Source organism: Heterodontus francisci, chromosome 26 (genome assembly GCF_036365525.1).
Source record: "Heterodontus francisci isolate sHetFra1 chromosome 26, sHetFra1.hap1, whole genome shotgun sequence".
Classification (NCBI taxonomy): domain Eukaryota; kingdom Metazoa; phylum Chordata; class Chondrichthyes; order Heterodontiformes; family Heterodontidae; genus Heterodontus; species Heterodontus francisci.
Window position 1 is genome coordinate 60,246,539 of NC_090396.1, and position 22,935 is coordinate 60,269,473.

Genomic DNA, 22,935 nt, shown 5'->3' on the forward strand with positions numbered 1-22,935 from the left:
GAGAAGCTCAGGAAAAATTAGATGAGTATATGAGGGAGTAAGGAGTAAAAGGATAAGTTAATAGGGTGAGATGAAGTAAAGAGAATGGGTGTAGGCTCATGTGGAGCATAAATACTGGCATAGCTTGGAGGGCTGAAAATCCTGTTTTTGTGCTGTAAATCTGATGTAACTTGGCTGATATTCAACCCCTAAGTTGTTTTCAAAGATAATGGTGGAACAGTGATGATGTTTGATCTAATAGTTGAAATATATTTTATATTTAGGATCTTCCAGAACAATGGAACAATACAAAGAAAATTTCTGTTATTTGTAAGCATGCTGTGACACCTTTGCAAGCCAATGAAGTCAATGTCATTAGAAGGAAGTGTCTACGATTTGAAGTAAGATTGCCTAAAAATGGATTTTGACAAATTTAGCAAACTACTGGTTACTGCCATAAAAATGGCATTCTTTTATCTGCAATTTCAATCTAAGTGTTAACCCAGTTATTTTAAGTGTGTTAATGTTTGGTAAATTGGTAGTGGAGTGAGTATTTTAAAATATTTTAAGCATTTGTTTGATAATTGTTGCAGCAGTAATTTTAGTGGAGACACTGCAAAATAAGTTAGGACTTACCCTCTCAGGCTTGCTTTGCTGTCAGGCAGGGATAGGCACCAACATGTTGCACCAGGGACATTTGCCAAAATTCTTGACTCAACCATAGACATGGGGCAATTAATCTGTATATAAAGTGTATAGCCAACCTAATGCCAACAAAACACAATCTGATTTAAAACACATTTCTCCCTATAGATAAGTAGCTAAGCATACAAACATCAATGAAGAGCAGTGCAACTGTATTAACTAGCTAGCAAGCAAAACAGTATGCAATGCCAATGCAAATTACTTTTGTTGACAGAATAGAGCTAGCTACACCATGTGCTAACGTTGCATCAGCATGTAACCATTACACGATAAAAGTACTATGTAAAACATGACAAATAATTTGTTGCTGGGAATATAGATGACCAGCTTGTGGAAGACAGATGGTCATAGTTGGTAAGTTGTATTAACATGTTGCATTCACACTCAATTACCCTTGGAAACTGGAAACAAATTCCTGAAGAAAAATCAAAAGCAATTGTTGTGTTGTCTGGATATGCTTTTCTTGCAAATCTTGCTATCTTTTATGTGTATTTAAGACCAGGACAAATTAGCACTGAAAGTGGCAGGAGTTGAAGAGTGAATGACAATTTGTTAAATGTGCAGGAGAGCTTGGCTCTCATAGCAACTTTAACATTCAGCACAATCACCAGAACAGAAAACATTAACTACACAGTGAGGTCCTTCAACATCTGCAGAGAGAACAGATAGATTTGATGTTCCAGGTGCGAAACCCTCCCTCGCGAACAAAAACATTAATGGTGTCCAAACTGTTTGAAAAGCATCAGACCTTGAAATTTAAAATTATTCTACGCTTGAGTACCTAAAATACAGATAACAATGGTCAAGGTACCAGCTGTACCCCAGCAATAGCCCAGATGATGAGAAGTTCATGGAGCTGTTTGAGCCTCCCCAGACCAACCGCCTTTTTAATGCTGATTGAAGCTGGTTTCCAGCCAGCGGCCCCTTTATGGGACTTGGACCCACTTCCATTAACCGGCGGCTTTTTTATGGGCACCAGACCTGGAACCCCTTCCATTAACCGGCGATTCACCTATGAGAAATATTACAAAACTAGCTGCACTAGAATACCCATTAGGAAGATTAGCATGTGAAGCATTACTAAAAATAACTATTTTCATGTTCTGTGGACCACCTAAGGATGACAACTTAAGAACGCATTTCTCCAGATTTAATTTTTTTTTAATGTTTTATTTTCCCTTAAAACATTATCGACTTGAGTGTTTCATCATAGTTTTTAACTCCAATACATCAAAACTAACATCTGCTCTCGTCTGAGTGCCCAACCAGTTCAACTGACCAAGCTTCGCAATTTAAAAATAAAATTTGTTCTTGGGATGTGCACATCGCTGGCAAGCCCAGCATTTCTTGCCCATCCCTAATTGTCCTTGATCAGGTGATGGTGAGCTGCCTTCTTGAACCACTGCAATTCATAGCAGTTATGTTAGGGACGGAGTCCTCGGATTTTAACCCTAGGACTTTGGCGATATAGTTCCAAGTCAGGATGGTGTGTAACTTGGGAGGGGAACTTGCAGGGCGTGCTGTTCCGATGCATCTGCTGCCTTTGTTCTTCTAGGTGCTAGATGTCTCAGGTTTGTAAGGTGCTGTTGAAGGAACCTTGCAAGTTGGTGCGTGCATTTTGTAGATGGTATGCACTGATGACACTGTGCGTCAGTGGTGGAGGGAGTGGATGTTTTAAGTGGTGGATGGGGTACCAATCAAGCAGGCTGTTTTGTCTTGGATGATGTCGAGCTTCATGAGTGTTGTTGGATCTGCATTCATCCATGCTAAAGGAGAGTATTCCATTACACTCTGCTGTTGTAACTACAGTATTTATATGGCTGGTCCATTTAAGTTTCTGGTCAATGGTAACCCCAGGATGTTGATGGTGGGAGATTCAGCAATGGCATTGCTGTTCAATGTCAAGGGGAGATGGTCATTGCCTCGTACGAATGTTACTTACCAATTGCTCTGTCTCTTCTTTCTGTGAGGACCTAGCACAATTGACCAGGAAGGGAATAACATTTTCCAAATAGGATTGTTAATTTAAAGTTATTCCAGATCTATTCTGTTTAACATCTAAACCAATATATTTAAAAGCCCCACAAGCCTGACTCACAATTTTAAATTCTGCCCTAAACTTAACACATTTCTCAAATTGCACAGTACCTACCACCACATGAGAGATCTTCAACATGCATCATGAAGATGCCTGTAAGATTTCCTTTATGATACCAATGAAACATTATGGGATCTGCTTTTAGTTCAACACAATCTGTTTTCAACAAAACAGATCTCACTGAAAAATACCACACCCTTGAAGCATCATTCATGTCATAGACACGTTTAATTTCCATAGTTTTCCTTCTGCATCTGTTGTCTCTTTGGGCTGTTTCATAAACACATTTCTCTGAAAAGTATCACCATGCAGAAATGAGCCTTTTATGTTGACTTCTATCTACACTGCTATGAATATGTAGCCAAAAGAGCTAAAATGGTTTTCAAGATTACTTTTCCAGCTGTGGCAAAGTGCTATACCTTTAACTCCATGGCAACTATCTCATTGAAGTCACCTGCCAATTGATGGCTTACAATAGGACATGGCGGAATCCTCTGATACTTTTTATGGATTTCACACTTCTCACGAATCTCTTGTATCAGCCTGTATACTGTTCATCAACAACACCTACAGCTTTTAGCAGGATTTTTAACAAATTGTATATGTAACTTTAAGACAAGTTTTCATATTTTTCTGATTCTTATCACCTAATGAGAAACATCAGATTTTGTTCAGAGGATACAATAATGTACTGACTGGGTAATCTGCAGATCTACTAACTTTCCAAAAATAATTGCCTAATGCTCCATGTAAAGATTCATTTGTGTCTTTTTACTCAACAGCATATATATTTCATTAGCGACAACATGAGTACTTATAAAATGGCTTCCTCCAGCTTTTTTACATGGAATTACAACTCTCTGCAGTGATGGGTTGTCATCTCCAAACCTAAAGAATACAGTACTTCTTTATTCCTTAACTTTGTGTCTATCCTCATTACTTAGGGAATCAAGATAATATTTAAACCAATCAGTTCCACATACTATCAAAGTGCAAGCACTATCTAGTACTACACAGTTAAATGAGTCCACCACTAACATGTTCATCACAGGACATAACATCAGTGGCAGGGAAACTATTGGAAAAAATTCTGAGCGACAGGATTAATCACCACTTTGAGAGGCAGGGATTAATCAGGGATAGTCAGCATGGCTTTGTCAGGGGGTGATCATGTCTCACAAACTTGATTGAATTTTTCGAGGAGGTGACTAGATATGTAGATGAGGGTAAAGCAGTAGATGTAGTCTACATGGACTTTATTAAGGCTTTTGATAAGTTCCTGCATGGGAGATTGGTTAAGAAGGTAAGAGCCCATGGGATCCAGGGCAGTTTGGCAAATTGGATCCAAAATTGGCTTAGTGGCAGGAGGCAGAGGGTGATGGTCGAGGGTTGTTTCTACGAGTGGAAGCCTGAGACCAGTGGTGCACCGCAGGGATCAGTGCTGGGACCCTTACTGTTTGTAGTGTACTTTAATAATTTAGACGTGAATATAGGTGGTATGATGAGTAAGTTCGCAGATGACACGAAAATTGGTGGTGTCGTAAATAGTGAGGAAGAAAGCCTTAGGTTACAGGACGATATAGATGGGCTGGTAAGATGGGTGGAGCAGCGGCAAATGGAATTTAATCCTGAGAAGTGTGAGGTGATGGATTTTGGGAGGACGAACAAGGCAAGGGAATATACAATGGATGGTAGGACACTAGGAAGTACAGAAGGTCAGAGGGACCTTGGTGTACTTGTCCATAGATCACTGAAGGCAGCAGCACAGGTAGATAAGGTGGTTAGGAAGGTATATGGGATATTTGCCTTTATTAGCCAAGGCATAGAATATAAGAGCAGGGAGGTTATGCTGGAGCTGTATAAAATGCTAGTTAGGCCACAGCTGGAGTACTGTGTACAGTTCTGGGCACCACACTATAGAAAGGATGTGATTGCACTGGAGAGGGTGCAGAGGAGATTCACCAGGATGTTGCCTGGGCTGGAGCATTTCAGCTATGAAGAGAGACTGAAAAGACTAGGGTTGTTTTCCTTAGAGCAGAGAAGGTGAGGGGGTACATGATTGAGGTATACAAAATTATGAGGGGCATTGATAGATTAGATAGGAAGAAACTTTTTCCCTTAGCGGAGGGGTAATAACCAGGGGGCATAGATTTAAGGTAAGGGGCAGGAGGTTTAGAGGAAAAGGGATTTGAGGAAAAAAAAATTCACCCTGAGGGTGGCTGGAATCTGGAACACACTGCCTGAAGAGGTGGTAGAGGCAGGAACCATCACAACATTTAAGAAGTATTTAGATGAGCACTTGAAACGCCATAGCATACAAGGCTACAAGCCAAGTGCTGGAAAATGGGATTAGAGTATTTAGGTGCTTGATGGCCGGCACAGACACGATGGGCCGAAGGGCCTGTTTCTGTGCTGTATGACTTTCTGACTCTATGACTAAAACTCCTTGTGACCAGTATTATTTGTTTGGATTCATTGTTATCTTCATTCTCTTCCTCAGATTTCTCTGCTTCATAAGCCATTTCAAGGACCCTGCCTCTTCACTTTGGGCAATTCACTGCATAATGATACTTCAAGTCACACCTATTAACTGTTCCATGGGCATTCCTGGGATTCATTCTTCTATTATTGCTGTTCCAATTCTGTCTTCTGCTGTAATAGCCAGATCTACTATAGATGCTTTCATCCTCCTTCTGCCTGTCTTCAACCCTTCAATTATATTGACACCTGCATCCAGTATCTGGATCATTTCAAAATCTGGCAATCATTGAGTTCACTATTTTTTGTGTCACCGTGGAATGTCCCATTTGTTCCACGAAGGGTGAAGGAAATGATTTTTTCCTCTGGTATTTTTTCAAGCCAGCAGACATTTGATCCAAAAGGGTCTCCTTCTCTGAGAACTGAACACCCATGAGAACCAGGAGCCTTCCCATATGAGACACCTTGGCACAATCCAGCAATTTAAACACTAGTACTGATCCAGCTATCCCCAAATTGAATTTTGGCAGTCTTTTATCTGTTAAAATCCATGATATATTCCTCCATATAATTAACATCAGTTTTCCGAAATCTATCAACGTTAAACTAGGACTGGGAAATTATAGAGTACTGTATTAAATTTACAACTTAGCTTAATTGATAAAATTTCAATTGGGGTAAGTATAACAGTAAGTGAATTAATAAGAGTATTAACACAGAGCAGATCTTGAGGCATTAATTTGAATTAATAGTTTATACAAGGTACTAACTAGATTATAAAAGAAGGAATAGAGATTTTTTCTTAGATCATGGATGAGCAGCTGAGCCATTCCTGCACCATGTGGGAACTTCAGGACACATGGGGGACCACGTGTGTGGAAAATATCTCTAGCTGCTTAAGCTCAAGCTCAGGATTTCCAAGCTTGAGGGGCATTTGGAGTCACTGCGGAGCATCAGGGAGGATGAAAGTTTCTTGGATCATACATTCCAGGAGGTGGTCATCCCATAGGCTGAGAGTGTTCAGGATAGTAGATAGGCAACCATCCAGAAGAGTAAGGAGTACAGGAGTCTTTTGGGGTGTGCGCCACTCTGAAAGCAGTACTCAGCTTTGGAGAAATCTTGAAGGAGTGCAATCCAGACCATGGCTGCAATGGGAAAGGAACTACCCAGGAGGGAACAGCAAAGAATAGAAATGCAGTTGTTATAGGAGATTCCATAGTTAGAGGGCAGACATGCATTTCTGTAACTGTCATCATGAGTCCCGTACCTTGTGCCAGGGTAAAGGACATCATGGAGAGTGTGCAGAAAATTCTGCAGGGGGACAGGAGTGAGCCAGAAGTTGTGGTAAATATCAGTACCAATGACATAGGGAAGGCAGATATGAAGGTCCTGCGGTCAGAATTTCAGAAGCTAGGAAGGCAATTAAAAAGTTTGTAATCTCTGGATTACTCGCAGTGCTATGCGCTAATGAGAGTAGAAACAGGAAGATAGGGAGGATCAATGTGTGACGAAGCATGGTGCAAGAGGGAGAGCTTCAAATAGCTGGGACATTGGGACCAGTTCTGGGGCAGTTCTGGGGCAATTATTGCACCTTAACAGGACTGGAACGAATTTGATCGTGAGGAGGTTCACTAATGTGGTTGGGGAGGGCTTAAACTAAATTGGCAGGGGGAAAGGCACCAGCATATAGAAGTAGCGAAGAGCAATAAACTGCATAAAGGAGTGGGAGTGTTGGATAGTACTAGAGAACAATGTAGTACCATATTAGGTAGGAGCATACTACGAGGGACCACGAGGAATACAAAGACACATTTACAATGCATGTATGTAAAAGCACAGTGTGGTGTATAAGGTTGGTGTATAGCCATGAGGGAATATGATGTACTGCCAATAATGGAAACCTGGATTGAAAATGATGAGGACTGGGTGTTTAACATTGAAGGATGCAAAGTGTTCAGAAAAGATAGGGAAGGAGAAAAAGGAGGTGGGGTAATAGTACGGATAGGGAAGACATTGTAGTACTGGAAAGAGAGGATGTCCTTTTGTTAATTGTCTATCAGTTGTTTAAGTATATGCAGTTGGCGGATGTTAACTGGGGTCTTAATTGAGCACTTACAAGGAGACTCTTACTGAGACTGGTGGAGCATTTGAGTGAGTAGCTACATGTTATTCTGTACAATAAATGTGAAACAAAGGAAAGATAGGCTCCAGTATTGTCCTTCAATAACAAGCTTTCTGGAAAATAACATGGTAGCAAAGGGTGGTTGCCTAAAGCTGAAGGTTGGAAACTAGGAATTTTTCTTTTTACATAGAAAACTAAAATCTCACTGGCAACTGTAGAAAACATGGCAGAAACCAAGTGTAAATTGTTAGGGTATGATTACCCTCTGATGTTTTCTGAGTTTGAACCTTATTACCAGTGGAAGAGTGAAGTGGATATATGGACACAGGTTACATTCCTACCAAAAAGGAAACAAGGTATGGCTTGGTGTTGTCACTTCCTACCAAAAGTAAAATCAGAAGTAAAGTATTTTGTGAACTGAATGTTCATCAGTTGAAAGGTTTGGATCTTCTGTTAGAATTCTTGGATGAAATTTACAAGAAAGATGACCTATTGAATGCATATGAGGCATGGCTAGACTTTGATAGATTTCGGAAAACAGATGGTTACTCAATGGAGGAATATTATCATGGACCTTAACAGACTATTTAGAAGATTAAGGAAATTCAATTTGGAAATCACCGGTTCAGTGCTAGCATTTAAATTGCTAGATTGTGCTATAGTGTTGCATATGGACAGACTCTTGGTTCTAACTGGGATTCGGTTCTTGGACAAAGACTCCCATTAGATCAGATGTCTGCTGCCTTAAAAAAATTCTGTGGGAAACAGTCATTTCCTGTAGGGTTCTGAAGAAGGGTCACTGACCTGAAACGTTAACTCTGCTTCTCTCTCCACAGATGCTGCCAGACCTGCTGAGTATTTCCAGCATTTCTTGTTTTTATTTTATATTAGAACAAATAGGGCATTCTGCGGTGACACAAAGAATGGAGGACTCCATGCTTACTGGATTTCAAAATGGTCCAGACCCTTTAGCAGGTCTGACTATAACAGTGGAAGACAGAATTGGAACAGCAATCATAGGTGAATAAATCCCAGGAATGCCCAAGGAACAGTTAATAGGTACTTCTGGTGTGACTCAAAGTATCATTATGCAATGAACTGCTCAAAGCGGAGAGGCAGAGTCCTCGAAATAACACATGACACAAAGAATTCTGAGGCAGAAGAGGAAGATACTGATGAATCTGAACGAATTGTACTTGGCATGAGGAGTTTCAGTCCTGTGATGAATGTGTTCATTGCGAATTTGTTCAACTATTGGACAGTGCTTGCACACCGAAAGTATGTGGAACAGATTGGTAACATTGCTATCTGGATTCACTCAGTAGTGAAGATCGCGCAAAATTAAGGAGTATAAAAGTACTATCAACTTTAGGTTTGGTGATGACTCTAATTCGGTTGACGTCTATAGATTCACGATACATACATGCAAAATAGAGACAGAAAAGAGCAGAAGAAAAAATGAAGTGAAAAGTGTGAGGCAATATCTGAAGAGTTTTTTTTATGGTTCTTCGAGCTCACTGTAGAGTCCTTGATTGTAGGTAGTTCTTGCTTTCCATTGGGACCAGTATTATTCTTAAACCTTGTTCTCTGTAGCAGACTTTTCTCTCTTGGGGTTCATGTGTCTTCACTGGATTCAGAGGCTTGTGAGAAAGAGATGGGAGCAGACGGGAGAGATCTTCTCAGTCCAGGAGCAAACAGTTTTTCTGAGTTCAAACTCTGTGTGGCCAATTCAAAAGAAAACCCTGGAACAGCCAGTTAGTCATGTGACTAGCTGGTCAAACCAGTCCTGGTCCTTGTGGATTGTATCCTCCTCAGCAGGCCCTGGAATGCGCTTCTTCACCTTTGATGCCTGTTAGTATGTAAATGTTTTATTCCAGCCAGGCTGATCTGTTTAGCAAGTTATTTCCTCACTCCAGCAACAGTTAAAAATCAATGTTCATGATAAAATTAATGTGCCTCATTCTTGGTAGGTGGGCGCCTAGCATGACAACAGAGTGAAAATTGATTGGCAGGATGTACTTTAAAGCTGGCTATGCTTAGAGTGGATAGATCGCCTGGTCTGGATGCTTGCATCCCAGGTTGCTAAAGGAAGTGCGAGTGAAGATAGTGGAAGGGCTTGCCATAATCTTCCAATCTTCCCTAGATATGGGGGAGGTGCCAGAGGATTGGAAAGTGGCAAATGTGACATCCTTATTCAAGAAAGGCTGGAGGACATTCCTAGTAACTAAGGCTGGTCAGTTTAACATCAGTGGTGAGTAATATTTTAGAAACGGTAAGGGAAAAAAATCAACAGGCACTTGGAGAGTCAGAGAGAGATACAGCACTGAAACAGGCCCTTCGGCCCAACGAATCCATGCCGACCATCAACCACCCATTTATACTAATCCCACATTAATCCCATTTTCCCTCTCCCATCCCCGCCTTCCCTCAATTCTCCTACCTACATTAGGGGCAATTTTTAAATGGCCAATTTACCTATCAACCTGCAAGTCTTTGACATGTGGGAGGAAAACAGAGCACCCGGAGGAAACCCACGCGGTCACTGGGAGAACTTACAAACTCCACACAGGCAGTACCCAGAACCAAACCTGGGTCACTGGAGCTGTGAGGCTGTGGTGCTAGCCACTGTGCCACTGTTTGACTTAATTGAGGAGAGCCAGCATGGATTTGTAAACGGCAGATCGTGCTTGACTAATTGAGATTTTTTGATAAAGTAACAGTAAAGGTTGATGAAGGAAAAGCAATGAATGCTGTCTATATGCATCTTAAGGAAGTATTTGACAAAGTACCACATAAAAAGCTGGTTACCAAAATTGAGGCTCATTGGAATAGGAGGGTCAGTGTCAGCTTGGATAAAAAAATTGGCTTAAGGCCAGAAAACAATGAATTGTGATAAATGGTTGTTTTTCAGACTGGAGGATGATAGACAGTGGTGTTCCCCAAAGTTCAGTGCTTGGACCACTGCTTTTTTTGATGTATATAAATAAATGTCTTTGATATTGGAATTCAGAGTAAAACTTCAAAATTTGCCGTGATGCCAAACTTGGAGGTGTGTCAGACAGTTCTTTTCTTTTCTTTCTTTTGGGCCTCCTTATCTCGAGAGACAATGGATACGCGCCTGGAGGTGGTCAGTGGTTTGTGAAGCAGCGCCTGGAGTGGCTATAAAGGCCAATTCTGGAGTGACAGGCTCTTCCACAGGTGCTGCAGAGAAATTTGTTTGTTGGGGCTGTTGCACAGTTGGCTCTCCCCTTGCGCCTCTGTCTTTTTTCCTGCCAACTACTAAGTCTCTTCGACTCGCCACAATTTAGCCCTGTCTTTATGGCTGCCCGCCAGCTCTGGCGAATGCTGGCAACTGACTCCCACGACTTGTGATCAATGTCACACGATTTCATGTCGCGTTTGCAGACGTCTTTATAACGGAGACATGGACGGCCGGTGGGTCTGATACCAGTGGCGAGCTCGCTGAACAATGTGTCTTTGGCGATCCTGCCATCTTCCATGCGGCTCACATGGCCAAGCCATCTCAAGCGCCGCTGACTCAGTAGTGTGTATAAGCTGGGGGTGTTGGCCGCTTCAAGGACTTCTGTGTTGGAGATGTTGGAGACAGTTAGGATTATACAAACCAATTATAACGGGACATAGATATGCTCGTTAAAATGGGCAGACAAGTGGCAGATGGAATTTAATATAGAGAAGCGTGAGTTGATGCCTTTCGGCAGAAGGTATAGGGAGAGACAATATAGAATAAATGGCACAGTTCTAAAGAGTGTATAGGGACAGAGCGACCTGGAGGTTCATTGCATAGATCTTTGAAGATGGCAGGTCATAGAGTAGTTAGCAAAGCATATGGGATCTTGTGCTTCATAAATAAAGGTATTGAGTACAAAAGCAGGGAAGTTATGAACCTGTATAAAGCTTTGGTTAGGCCACAACTAGGGTATTGCCTCCAGATCTGGTTACCAAATGTTTGGAAGGATGTGAGGGTCCTTGAGAGGGTTTAGAGGAGATTTACAAGAATGATTCCAGGGAAGGGGAATTTTAGCTAAATGGTTATGTTGGAGACTCTCAGGTTGTTCTCCTTGGAGCAAAGGTGATTGAGGGGAGATTTGACAGAGGTGCACAAGATTAGGACAGGTTTAGATAAGGTTGACAAGGAAAAGCTGGTCCCATTAGCTGATGGTACAAGGCCGAGGGGATACAGATTTGAGGTTTTGGCCAAAGGATGCAGGGGGCTGTCAGGAAGAACCTTTTACCAGCGAGTGGTAATGATCTGAAAGTTGCTGTCTATGAGGGGGTTGAAAGCGGAGATGATCCATGATTTCTGAAGGAAATTGGATGGACTGTTGAGAGAAATAAACTTGCAGGGCTACGAAGCCAGATGGGTGAATGGGACTGATTGTATTGTCCTACAGAGAGTTAGCATGGACATGATGGGTTGAGTGGCCTCCTTCTGTTGCGTAATGGCTCTTTATGACTCTATGACCTTGGCAGTCAGATCTCTCTGCCAGCTGCATGAATCCGTGCTGATGGAGGAGTGGATCCCTGGGCAGTAGTTCCTGGAGGATAGCCACCACTCCTGACAGGGCAGAGGTCTGACTGGAGGCAACCATGTTCCAGACCCTGATCAGTTCATGGTAAAAGATAGGCAGCTCTTGCAAGGAGGCACGAAGTCCTTCCAGGTTTACATGCTGGAGCTGCATGTCATAATTGAGGCCATGCAGCTGGCAGAAGAAATACATTGCCAGGGCACACGATCGGGGAGGAATTTCGATGTACCCATATCTCTGTAAGGTCTGAAGGTGGAAAGCCACTGCCTGGGTGTGAAGGCACACCAGCGCCTAACTGTCGTCCCAAAACAGGAGAATTAGCATTGCGGCAGAGAACCAGTGCGCCCTGTTGTCCCAGAAGACGTTTGAGCTTCCTCTGTATGTTGGTGACAAACTCGTGGGAGGTATCAAAGTGACCAACTGGTACCACAGCATAGCGGCCAACAGTTGATTTATGACCAGCGCTCAACCCCTGTAGGAGCAGGGGCAGGAGCAATCCCGTCCAGTGACCTAGATAATCAGAGGGTTAGATAGGGTGGATAGTGAGAGTCTTTTTCCTCGGATGGTGATGACAAACACGAGGGGACATAGCTTTAAGTTGAGGGGTGATAGATATAGGACAGATGTCAGAGGTAGTTTCTTTACTCAGAGAGTAGTAGGGGCGTGGAACGCCCTGCCTGCAGCAGTAGTAGACTCGCCAACTTTAAGGGCATTTAAGTGGTCATTGGATAGACATATGGATGAAAATGGAATAGTGTAGGTCAGATGGTTTCACAGGTCGGCGCAACATCGAGGGCCGAAGGGCCTGTACTGCGCTGTAATATTCTAATTCTAAAAAAAAAAGACTAATAGTGACCTTGGCTTCCAACTCTTGACACTTTGCCAGCTAGGTGTCTTTGGCAGGTCGAAGATCGACTTCCAAGTAGAGGTGGGTGGTGCTCCAGCCAAAGGCCTAAACTTCTCCAGCAGGGAGTCCAGCCACAACTGACCCACCAGAAGCCCAGAACATTTCTCCCACTTTATCCTGGTGGAGGATGCTGCACAGTACACCAAATACTTGCACATCCTCTGCAGGTCAACTAGATCTGTAACCATGAGAAATACGTCATCGGTGTAAGCTGAGAGGACAACTATCATGCCTGGCCCACACAAAGCCATCCCAACAATCTCCTCCACAAGAGGTGCAGGATAGGTTCCATGCAGTTGGCATGTAACTGGTGGGGCATTCCCTATGCACTCCTCTCCCTATCCACTCCTCTCCCAAACTGATGGGGGCGCCATCAAAGACCCATTAATCTTAATCAGACACACCGCGGCATTGTACAGAAGTTTGATCCAGGCAGCCAAATGCTTGCAGAGTCCCGAATATATATTTGTGATCCACCTTGTCAAACGTGTTCTCCTGATCTAGGGAAAGAAAGGTGACTGATAGACCAACCCTCGGGGAATGGTGGACCAGGTCAACATTGTAATGGATGGTCCAGCCCAGGACTGTGTAGGACTGATCAGGGTGGATCATGTGGGCCAGCACAGTGCAAAGGCGAGTGGACATGACCCAGGCCAAGATCTTGTGGACCGTGCTGAAGAGGGAGATATATACAGAGACTGCCTCGCTTTGGATAATGATGGCTCTGCGTCAGGAAAGGGCCATGTGTCCCGTCGCCAGACTTTCCCTCAGGACCTGAGCATAGTCACACACCCCTGGACCTCCAAGGAGTCCCTGTGGGACTCCACAGTCAGCCCATCCAGCCCCAGGAACTTTGCCTGAGAGCCACTTGTGGCTTCCAGTCAGCTCCGCCAGGCTGAGCAGAGCATTGAGCTGCTCAGCGCCATCTGGGCTGACCTTCACATCCTCGCCATATGGATCCGGAGAGAACAGAGCTCTGTAATAGGCTTGGGCCTGGGTGCTGATACCCTCTGGACTTGAGGTCAGGGATCCAAAGTTGGTCAGTAGCCCCAAGATCTGCTTATGGACCCCCAGCCTTTCTATCCAGCGAGAAAAAGGGGTAGCCATGGTCCAGGTCCTGGAGGAATTGGATCTGCGATCTCTTGTATGCACCTCAGGAACTGACACTCTGGAGGTCCGACAGCATGCTTGTCATCTCTTTGAGCACCTTCCCCAGGGCCAGGTCTTTAAAAGACCAAAACAGGTCTCCAGGTTGAGCACCTCCTGCTCCATCTGCACGACCCTGGACTTCTGCCCCCTGATGACCCTTGCGTACTGCTGACCACTTCCCATCATAGCCTTAAGCAGGGGAAACTACCCTCTACCAGGTTCCTTCTCCAGTTGGCCCAAGTTTAACAGAACAAGTCCCGGAACTGCTCGTCCTCTAGCAGCAGGTTGTTAAAATGCCAGTATGTAGACCCCTGCCTGCACATTGCGTGGAACTAGGTCCGCCTTTACCAGGCGGTATTCCAAGCACTCCACCAGCTGCAAGGAGATTGTCAGGAAGCAGGAGACATACATCCGAGAAATATAGAGGCGGTCGATTCTGAAACCTCCTCCTGAAGACCTCATGAAAATGAAAGTGCTGGCGTCGGGCTGGAGATTTCGCCAGACACCCCCCAAGTTAAAGGACCTGACTAGGACCCTCAACTTCTTAATTAGCCTCTGGTCATGTGGGTACCGGAGCGATCCCTTGCTTCGAGGGTGAGGTTGAAATCCACCGTCCCAAGGATGAGTCACTGGCCTCAGTGGAACTGGGATGAGCATAGACTCTTTCAGAGAAGAGCCTTGCTGCGCATCATCCTGGGGAGCGTACACATTCACTAGGTGAAGCGGCACATCCCCCAGCCGGGCATGGTTCCTTGTCCCTCAAGATCTCCAGCTGAACATGTAGTCCAGCAAGATAGCCACACCGCCAGAATTGGAGGTAAAGTGGCTCATGTAAATCCCTCCTTGCCACTCCACGAACCATGTAGCCTCATCTCCCAGAATGGTATGAGTTTCTTGTAAGAAGCACACCGCATACCTCCCTTCCTTAAGGAGTGAGAAATTGAGAATCTGCAGCGTGCCTGTCTGCTGCTGTTGGTATTGAGGCTGGAAATGGCGGCCTTCATGGCATGAGTAGACTGCAGCCCCCACCTTCACCCTGCAATGGGATGGAAGCAAAGTCACTCGTGAGTGTGGAGCACAGAGTGATCTGGGAACAGAGTGCTTCGTGAACTTACTGCTAAGTTTGGAATTTGATGCAAGTGGGATCTCTCTGGTAAGTATTTAACAATCAGAATCTTTAAAACTGCAAAAGAAACTGCAAGCTGGTTAAAATACCAAATTAACGGAAACAGCCTGGCAGTGGCAGTTAACTGTCAATCAACTGAAAGTAGTTACCTGAATAAGTGTTAATTACTTAGCAGCTGTAACTTAAGTGTGAGTCATGAGCTCTGTCTAGATAAGTATGCAGTGTTTGTGACCGGACAGAGTGATCTGGGAACAAAGTGTTTTGTGAGCTGAGTGCTAAGTCGGGAATTTGATGCAGAGGGGTATTGGGGGAATAGGGTGTGCTGCTTTTTTTTTGTTTTATGTCCAGTGGTTGGTGAGTGCTCTTCTTTTGTCTCTAAGCTAGGAAACTGTAATTTTGTATTACTTTACTAAATTTGCAACTATTTAACGAATCAAATAAATAAATGTTAGACATAGCAGGCCAGGTGGTATATCATGACTGCAAGATGTGGGAGTTTGTGGAATGCATTGTAATTTCAGACAACCAAATCTGTGTTAAGCTTCTGCAGTTCTTTGGCCGAGAGTTGCTGAGCTGGAGTCATTGCAGTGCATCAGGGAGGAGAGTTACCTGGACACTTTCTTCCAGGAGGCAGTCATACTCCTTCAGTTAAGTAGAGCTTTAGAGTTGGTCAATGGTCAGGGACAGGAGAGTGTAGCGTCAAGTCAGGCAAATATGGGGATCCAGCATGTATCCAGCAGGAGCCTCAGCCCTTGACTTTGACCAACAAATATGACGTACTTGCTACCTGTGTGGATGAGAACAAGCACTGCAGGGTGGATGAGCAAACTGATCATGGCATCATAGTGCAGGATACCATTCAAGTTGGAGGGGGAGTGAAAAGGAATGTGTTCGTGATAGGGGATAGTATAGTCAGAGGGATAGATCTCTGCAGCCACAACCAGGAGTTCCGAAGGTTATGTTGCCTACTCGATGCCAGGGTTAACGAGATCTTCTACTGGCTGGTGGTGAACTTGGAGTGGGAGGGGAGGGGTCCAGATGCCATGTCCACATAGGAACCAATGACATAGGTAGAACTAAGAATGATGTTCTGCTGAGAGAATTTGAAGAGTTAGGATCCACATTAAAATGCAGAACATCAGAGGTAATAATCTCTGGATTGGTACCTGAACAATATGCCAATTCGCATCGGGTCAAGCAGATTAGAGAATTATATGTGTGGCTCAAAGTGTGGTGTGAGAGGAAGGGGTTTTGTTTCATGGGGCACTGGCACCAATGGTTGGGAAAGAGGAAGCTGTTCTGTTGGGAAGTGCTTCAGTTAAACTGGTCAGGAATTAGTGTCCTGGCTAATTGAATAACGAGGGCATGAACAGTGCTTTAAGCTAAAAGAGAGTGTGGGGGGTTCAGATGAAGGAAGTTTCAGAAATCTAAAGAGAAAAATCAAGACAATAGAATAATGTAGCAATTTGGGTAAAGATAAGCAGAGTGGGACAGGAAGGGACAGAGAGATTAATGGTAACAGTGGATCAGTGCATAAGGTCCATGAAAAGAATTGTGGTAAACAAAATAGAATGAAAGACTCTCTCAGAATGCTTGAAGCATTCACAATGAAATAAATGAATTAGTGGCACAAATAGAGATAAATGGTTTAGATTTAATCACCATCAGAGGCTTGGTTACAAGGTGACCAGGGTTGGGAAATAAATATTCCAGGGTACACAACATTTCGAAAAGACAGAACAGAAAAGGAATAAAGGATGACTTAAGGACGGTAGTAAAAAAGGATCTTGGCTCAAAAGATCAGTAAGTAGAATCAGTATGGGTGGAGATTAGGAATATCAAGGGTCAGACAATGCTGGAGGGAGTTATTTATAGGCCCCCTAACAGTTACACAATTAGACAGGGAATTAAGCAAGAAATAATAATTGGAGCTGTAACAAAGGTAATGTAATAATTGTGTGGTCTTTAATCTACATATAGACAAACAAATTGGCCAAGGTAGTTTGGTAGATGAATTTTGCCTTTGTGACAGTTTCCTGGAACAATACATTGTGGAACCAACTAGGGATAAAGTTATTTTAGATCTAGTATTATGCAATGAGGCAGGTTTAATTAGTAATCTTAGAATAAAAGACCTTTTGAGAAAAGGTGATCACAATACAATTGAATTCCATATCAAGTTTGAAAGCGGCACACTCCAATCACAAACAAAAATCTTAAACAAAGTCAACTACATGGATATGAAGGGAAAACTAGCTGAAATTGATTGAGTAAATAGACTAAAAGGTATAGTGGTAAATAAACAGTGGGAAACATTTAAAGAAACAATTCAAAATGTTCAACAAAAATACATTAATTAAAAAATAAAAACTCAGCGAGAAAGATCCATCTGTGGCTTTCTAGGGAAGATAAGGATAGTATTAGATGAAAGGAAGGGCTTATAATGTTGCAAAAAAAATAGTATTAAGCCTGAGGATTGGGAGTGTTATGACCAGGTGAGGAAGGGGTCTCAGCCTTTTCCTGGTTTGACCGTAACAGGGTTTAATTTTTAAAACAGTGTCTTTAGCTTCCCCTCAGTGAGTCCTTGCTCATTGCTCTCTAACTGTAATTGCAAAAAAATCAACTAGACAGGTTTTCTCCGATTTAAACAAGAAAGATCTAAGTTTATGAACCTTAAAACTCTAACTCAGTTAAAACTAAAAATATGCAACGCAACCACACTGGCATATATACACACGAAAATAGAGACAGAGGAGGAGAAAGAATTAAAGGGGAAAGGTTTGAAGTAATAGATGGAGTTCAGTTCCTGGTTTTGGGTTGGATGTAAAGTCTTTGATTGAAGTTAAGTCTTGCAGTTCTTGTTGGGGTCCAGTGCACACTTTCAAACTTGTTTCGCTGGTCTTCTGTCTTGAGGCTTAAGTTACTTCTGTGGGGCCCTGGAACTTTGTGTGAGAGAGAGAGGGAGACCTTCCTCCTCGAGTTCAATTGCAGTCTCTTTCTGTGCAGGCACAATTCAAAAAGCCCCATGTTGGCTAGCAGGTTAGTCATGTGACAAGCTCCCCTTTTGAAACAGTCTCTCCTGCAAGGTTTGTGGCTTCCTCCAAGCTTACCAGACACTCCCAGTGGTGGGCAGGTGGAGTGCTGCCTCTTACACAGTCAATGACTCTCAATGTCTTTTGATCATCACTATTGACAAAACCCATCTGGCTAATTGGATCAGGGAGTACTCCTATTGTCTCTCCATGCAACTGTCTTTCAAAATGTAAATGTGCAGCCATGTTTTCAGCCACTGTTCTGTGGTCTTTTAAAACAAGTTATGTTCAAATAATGTTCCATAACGACAAAATTAATATTTTCCATTTGGCAGGTGTGGTTTCCGTCACACCTCCACATCCAGCTGAATGAAATGTGACATTAGGGGAGCATTTCATTATAAAATAGAAAGAAGAGAAATTACTGAAAAACACACTTGCATTTCTCTCATACATTCAGAAATCTTAAAAACTGTTACAGTCTGTCTTTGCTTTGTAGCAGTGCTGCTTTAAACTGTCCCTTTTCCCTTGAGGTGGGTCTGAGATAGTTATGTGTTGGCCAAAGGCATTTGAAGTTTCTTCACTATCAGCCTGCAATACTTTGGGAATGGGCATCCCAATAAATGTGATTTTTGGGAAGGTTTGCACATTTCCATGACTGTTTAGGGTGCCTTCGTTCCTGTTGAGGTCTGCAGGGGGAGGGTTAGATTTAATTAGCCCTGGTTTGGAGTTCTGATCATGGGAGTCATAGAGTTATACAGCACAGAAACAGGCCCTTCGGCCCATCGTGTCCATGCTGGGCATCAAGCACCGATCTATTCTAATCCTATTTTCCAGCACTTGGCACGTAGTCTTGTATGCTATGGCATTTCAAGTGCTCATCTAGATACTTCTTAAATGTTGTAAGGGTTCCTGCCTCTACCACCCCTTCAGGCAGTGTGTTCCAGATTCCAACCACCCTCTGGGTGAAATTTTTTTTCCTCAAATCCCCTTTTCCTCTAAACCTCCTGCCCCTTATCTTAAATCTTTGCCCCCTGGTGATTGACACCTCCGTTAAGGGAAAAAGTTTCTTCCGATCTACCCTATCGATGCCCCTCATAATTTTGTATACCACAATCAGGTCCCCCCTCAGCCTTCTCTGCTCTAAGGAAAACAACCCTAGCCTATCCAGTCTCTTCATAGCTAAAATGCTCTAGCCCAGGCAACATCCTGGTGAATCTTCTCTGCACCCTCTCCATAATCTACCATAAGCCTCCTTTTTTTTCCCTATCCAATCCTCTATATCCCTTGACATCCAGGGTTCCCTGGACTTGTTGGTCCTACCCTTCACCTTTACGGGAACATGTTGGCCCTGAACTCTCACTATTCCCTTTTTGAATGACTCCCACAGTTGGCAGTGGATGGATCCACTCTGATCTCTCTTTCAGTGCTCTGATGGGTCATGCAAGTGCTTTTCACTTTAGGGTATGGTTGTTTCCCTTTTCTCCTGACTGTGGGGGAGAATTCTTTACTTATCTTCCCTTTGTCCTTTGGGACATTCCTGCTTGCAGGTATTTGTCCAGATTCTATTGCACTCCCCTTCGGCACTTCAGCTAGGTGAGGCATCGCCTTCACAGTTTCTCTGCCTTTTTGAAGACTCTCTTTGTCCCTGCAGGTTTCTGTAAATGCTGATAGCAACTCTGGAGGGGTTCTTCTGATGTCTGCATTTACATACGAGGATGTGGGGTCTAATTTTTCCAACATTTCGGGGTTGGCTGACCGGACAGTAGGGATTTTCATTTGGGAATCCTCTCAGACTTCCTTTAACCTGTCCTCTTTATCCATTTTTCCCCCTTTGCTCTCTAACTTTTTGCCAGCCCTGCGCCTGTCTGTCCCTTTTTGGTCTCGGCAGTGGTCCCTTACAATGCACCAGCTCTCTGCTTGAGGGTTGTCCAAAAGCAGATTTCATTGCAGGTTGGGACTTTCTCACAGTGTGGCACATATGCAAATTCTGCAGTACACCACCACATCTTTGTGGAGTTTTGGCCAGTCAAACTGCTGTCTAATGCGGGCTTTGGTATTTTGTATACTGACATGTACAGCCACTGTAATCTCATGGGCCATGCTTAATATTTCCCTCCGGAACCTCTGCGGCACCACTACCTGGTGAACCACTGTCCACTCCTTGCTGTCAGGTCTGTGAGGAGAACTCCACTTCCTCATCAGTACCCCAGTCTTTAAATAGTAGCAGTCAGGGACTCCCTCTGCTTCAATTTCAGTCTGGGAAGCTTGTGCTAACTTTCTCAGTACTGGGTCAGCTCGCTGAGCCTCGGCTGGGGAAGATCCATTTAATCCATTCCCTTGGTCCTGTAACTCACCAAAGAAAGTCTTGGACAGACAGACCTCATGCCAACTCAGTCTCCTCTGCAGGAGCTGGTTTGGTCATGGCCCGATTCACTACACATTCAGGGAAACTGCAGGGGACCATCTCCTTCCACTGCCTTGTTTCTCTAACATGGTTATCTGTCTGCAGTGCCAACTCAGTCTCCACCGTGGGAGCCCAATTCACTACACATTCAGGGGAACTGCAGCGGACCGTCTTCTGCCACTACCCTGTCTCCCTGACTCCGGGGTCTCTATCACTACTGGGGAAGCTACCACCTTCACCCCCGCCAGATCATTACCTAGGAGCAGGTCAAACCCGTCCACAGGCAAACTTGGGACAATCCAATCCCAAAACTAGGTTGTACTCCAAGTGCATCTGGTGTAAAGGTACAGGCATACACTGCCCTCCAATATCATTCACCACTATTCTGGAATTTACTGCACTCTGGGGGAAAGATTAGGCCTTTTCCCAACAAAAGAGATCTTGTAGCCCCTGTATCCCTGAGGATTACTCTGGGTTTGCTTTCCCCACTCGATGGGTATGAGGGGTTTCTCTCCCTTTAGACACAAAATCCTGATAATCTTCAGGGATCCTATTAAATGTTCCTGCACCAACAGCAGCATGTTTTCTGGGCCTTACTACTGTTGCAGTTAAAGCCACAGCTTGTTCTGCTGCGCTTTCCATCAGGGTCCCTTCTCCTTCACTGAGTGGGCGTGCCCTGATTAACCCTATAGGCTTTCCCCATAGTTTCCAGCAGTCAGCTCTTGGATGACCTGCCTTATTACAATGGAAACATACAGGTCTCCGGGTCTCACTCCTACTTACAGCACTTTCTTTTTTGGCTGGACGAGGGCCCCATGTCTGTCCTGCTTTTCTTTCTCTCCCAGGACTGCTTGGGCTCCTATGATATTCCCACCCTTTGTCCTTTTCAGATTTGTGGGGGTGACGAGGAAAGGTTTTCCCTTGGGCATCCGACTGCAGATTAGAGCAAACTCATCAGCCAGAACTGCGGCTTGCCTCACTCTATGCACTTTTTATGTTCCTCCACATGGGTCTTTATGGAGATAGGGAGAGAGTTTTTAAATTCCTCTAGCAAAATCACATCTGAGGTTTTTCATAGCTGGACTGCACTTTAAGAGCCCTCAGCCACTGGTCAAAAGCCAGCTGCTTACTTCTCTCAAACTCCAAGTAAGTTTGATCAGCTTGCTTCCTGAGGATTTGAAATATCTGGCGGTAGGCTTCCGGAACTAGCTCATATGCCCCGAGGATAGCATTTTTTGTCAGTTTATAATTTGATTAACTCTAATCTGGCAACAGGGAATAAACCTCATGGGCTTTTCCTGTTAGCTTACTTTGCACCAGAAGAGTCTAAGTCTCAGCCGGCCACTTTAACTGCCTTGCTAGTTTCTCAAACGATACAAAAAAATCCTTCCACGTCTCCTTCATTGAATTTTGGAATCAATTGGGAAAATTTTAAAAATTCTGTACAGAGCCCCGCACTTCTATTTTCCATGCTTTCACTGGGGTTACTCTGTCACCCTCCCCTAGTTAACTCAAGCTGCTTCAGCTCTCTTTCCTCCCATTCCTTCTGGAAATTTATTTCTCTTTCTCTGTCCTCTCTTTCTCTGTCCTCTCTTTTTCTTTCTCCTGTCTCTCCCTTTTTCCCTGTCCTCTAATTTAAGTTTCCTCTGTTCCAGTTTGTATCTTTGCCAGCAATACCCTGTCGGAGTCTAATTCTAACTCTGTCTCTGATTCTTCAGATCTGAGGGAAAAATGGTTGTCCAGTAGACTTAGGTTTCTGATTTCCTCGCTTTGGCATGGGAAGTGTTCCCACACTGCTCAGCCATATTTCTCAACTCTTCCATAGACAGTGCCTTTAACTTATCCCAAGTTACTTCACTCTGGCTTGGGAGTTCTGCACTCAGTCGCAGACATTTTAGTATTCTAGCACACACAACTACAAGAAAACTACAAGATTTAAACAAGAAAGGTGTAAGTCTATTAACTCTAACTCAGTAAAACTGCTAAAAATATACAACGCGATCATGCTAGCATACATACGCGATAAACACACACACACGCAAATAGACAGAGGAGGAGAAAAAATTAAAGGGGAAAGGTTTGAAGTAATAGATGGAGTTCAGTTCCTGGTTTTGGGTTGGATGTAAAGTCTTTGATTGAAGTTAAGTCCTGCAGTTCTTGTTGGGGCCCAGTGTACTTTCAAACTTGTTTTGATGGTCTTCTGTCTTGAGGCTTATGTTACTTCTGTGGGTCCCTGGAACTTTGCGTGAGAGAGAGACAGAGAGAGGGAGACCTTCCTCCTTAAAATTCAATTGCAGTCTCTTTCTTTCTGTGTCAGACTCAATTCAAAAAGCCGCAGGTTGGCCAGCAGGTTAGTCATGTGACTAGCTCCCTGTTCTAAACAGC

At 43.7% G+C, this 22,935-nt stretch overlaps 1 protein-coding gene across 1 annotated transcript in view; it reads left to right on the top strand.

The window, feature by feature from the left end:
• Positions 1–22,935, top strand: part of LOC137384384 (dynein axonemal heavy chain 17-like) — a 1,056,876-nt gene that overhangs the window by 295,067 nt on the left and 738,874 nt on the right. The window contains exon 23 of the mRNA XM_068058353.1: positions 264–380. Within this exon, the coding sequence (XP_067914454.1) occupies positions 264–380 (117 nt within the window). The remainder of the gene's footprint in view (positions 1–263; positions 381–22,935) is intronic.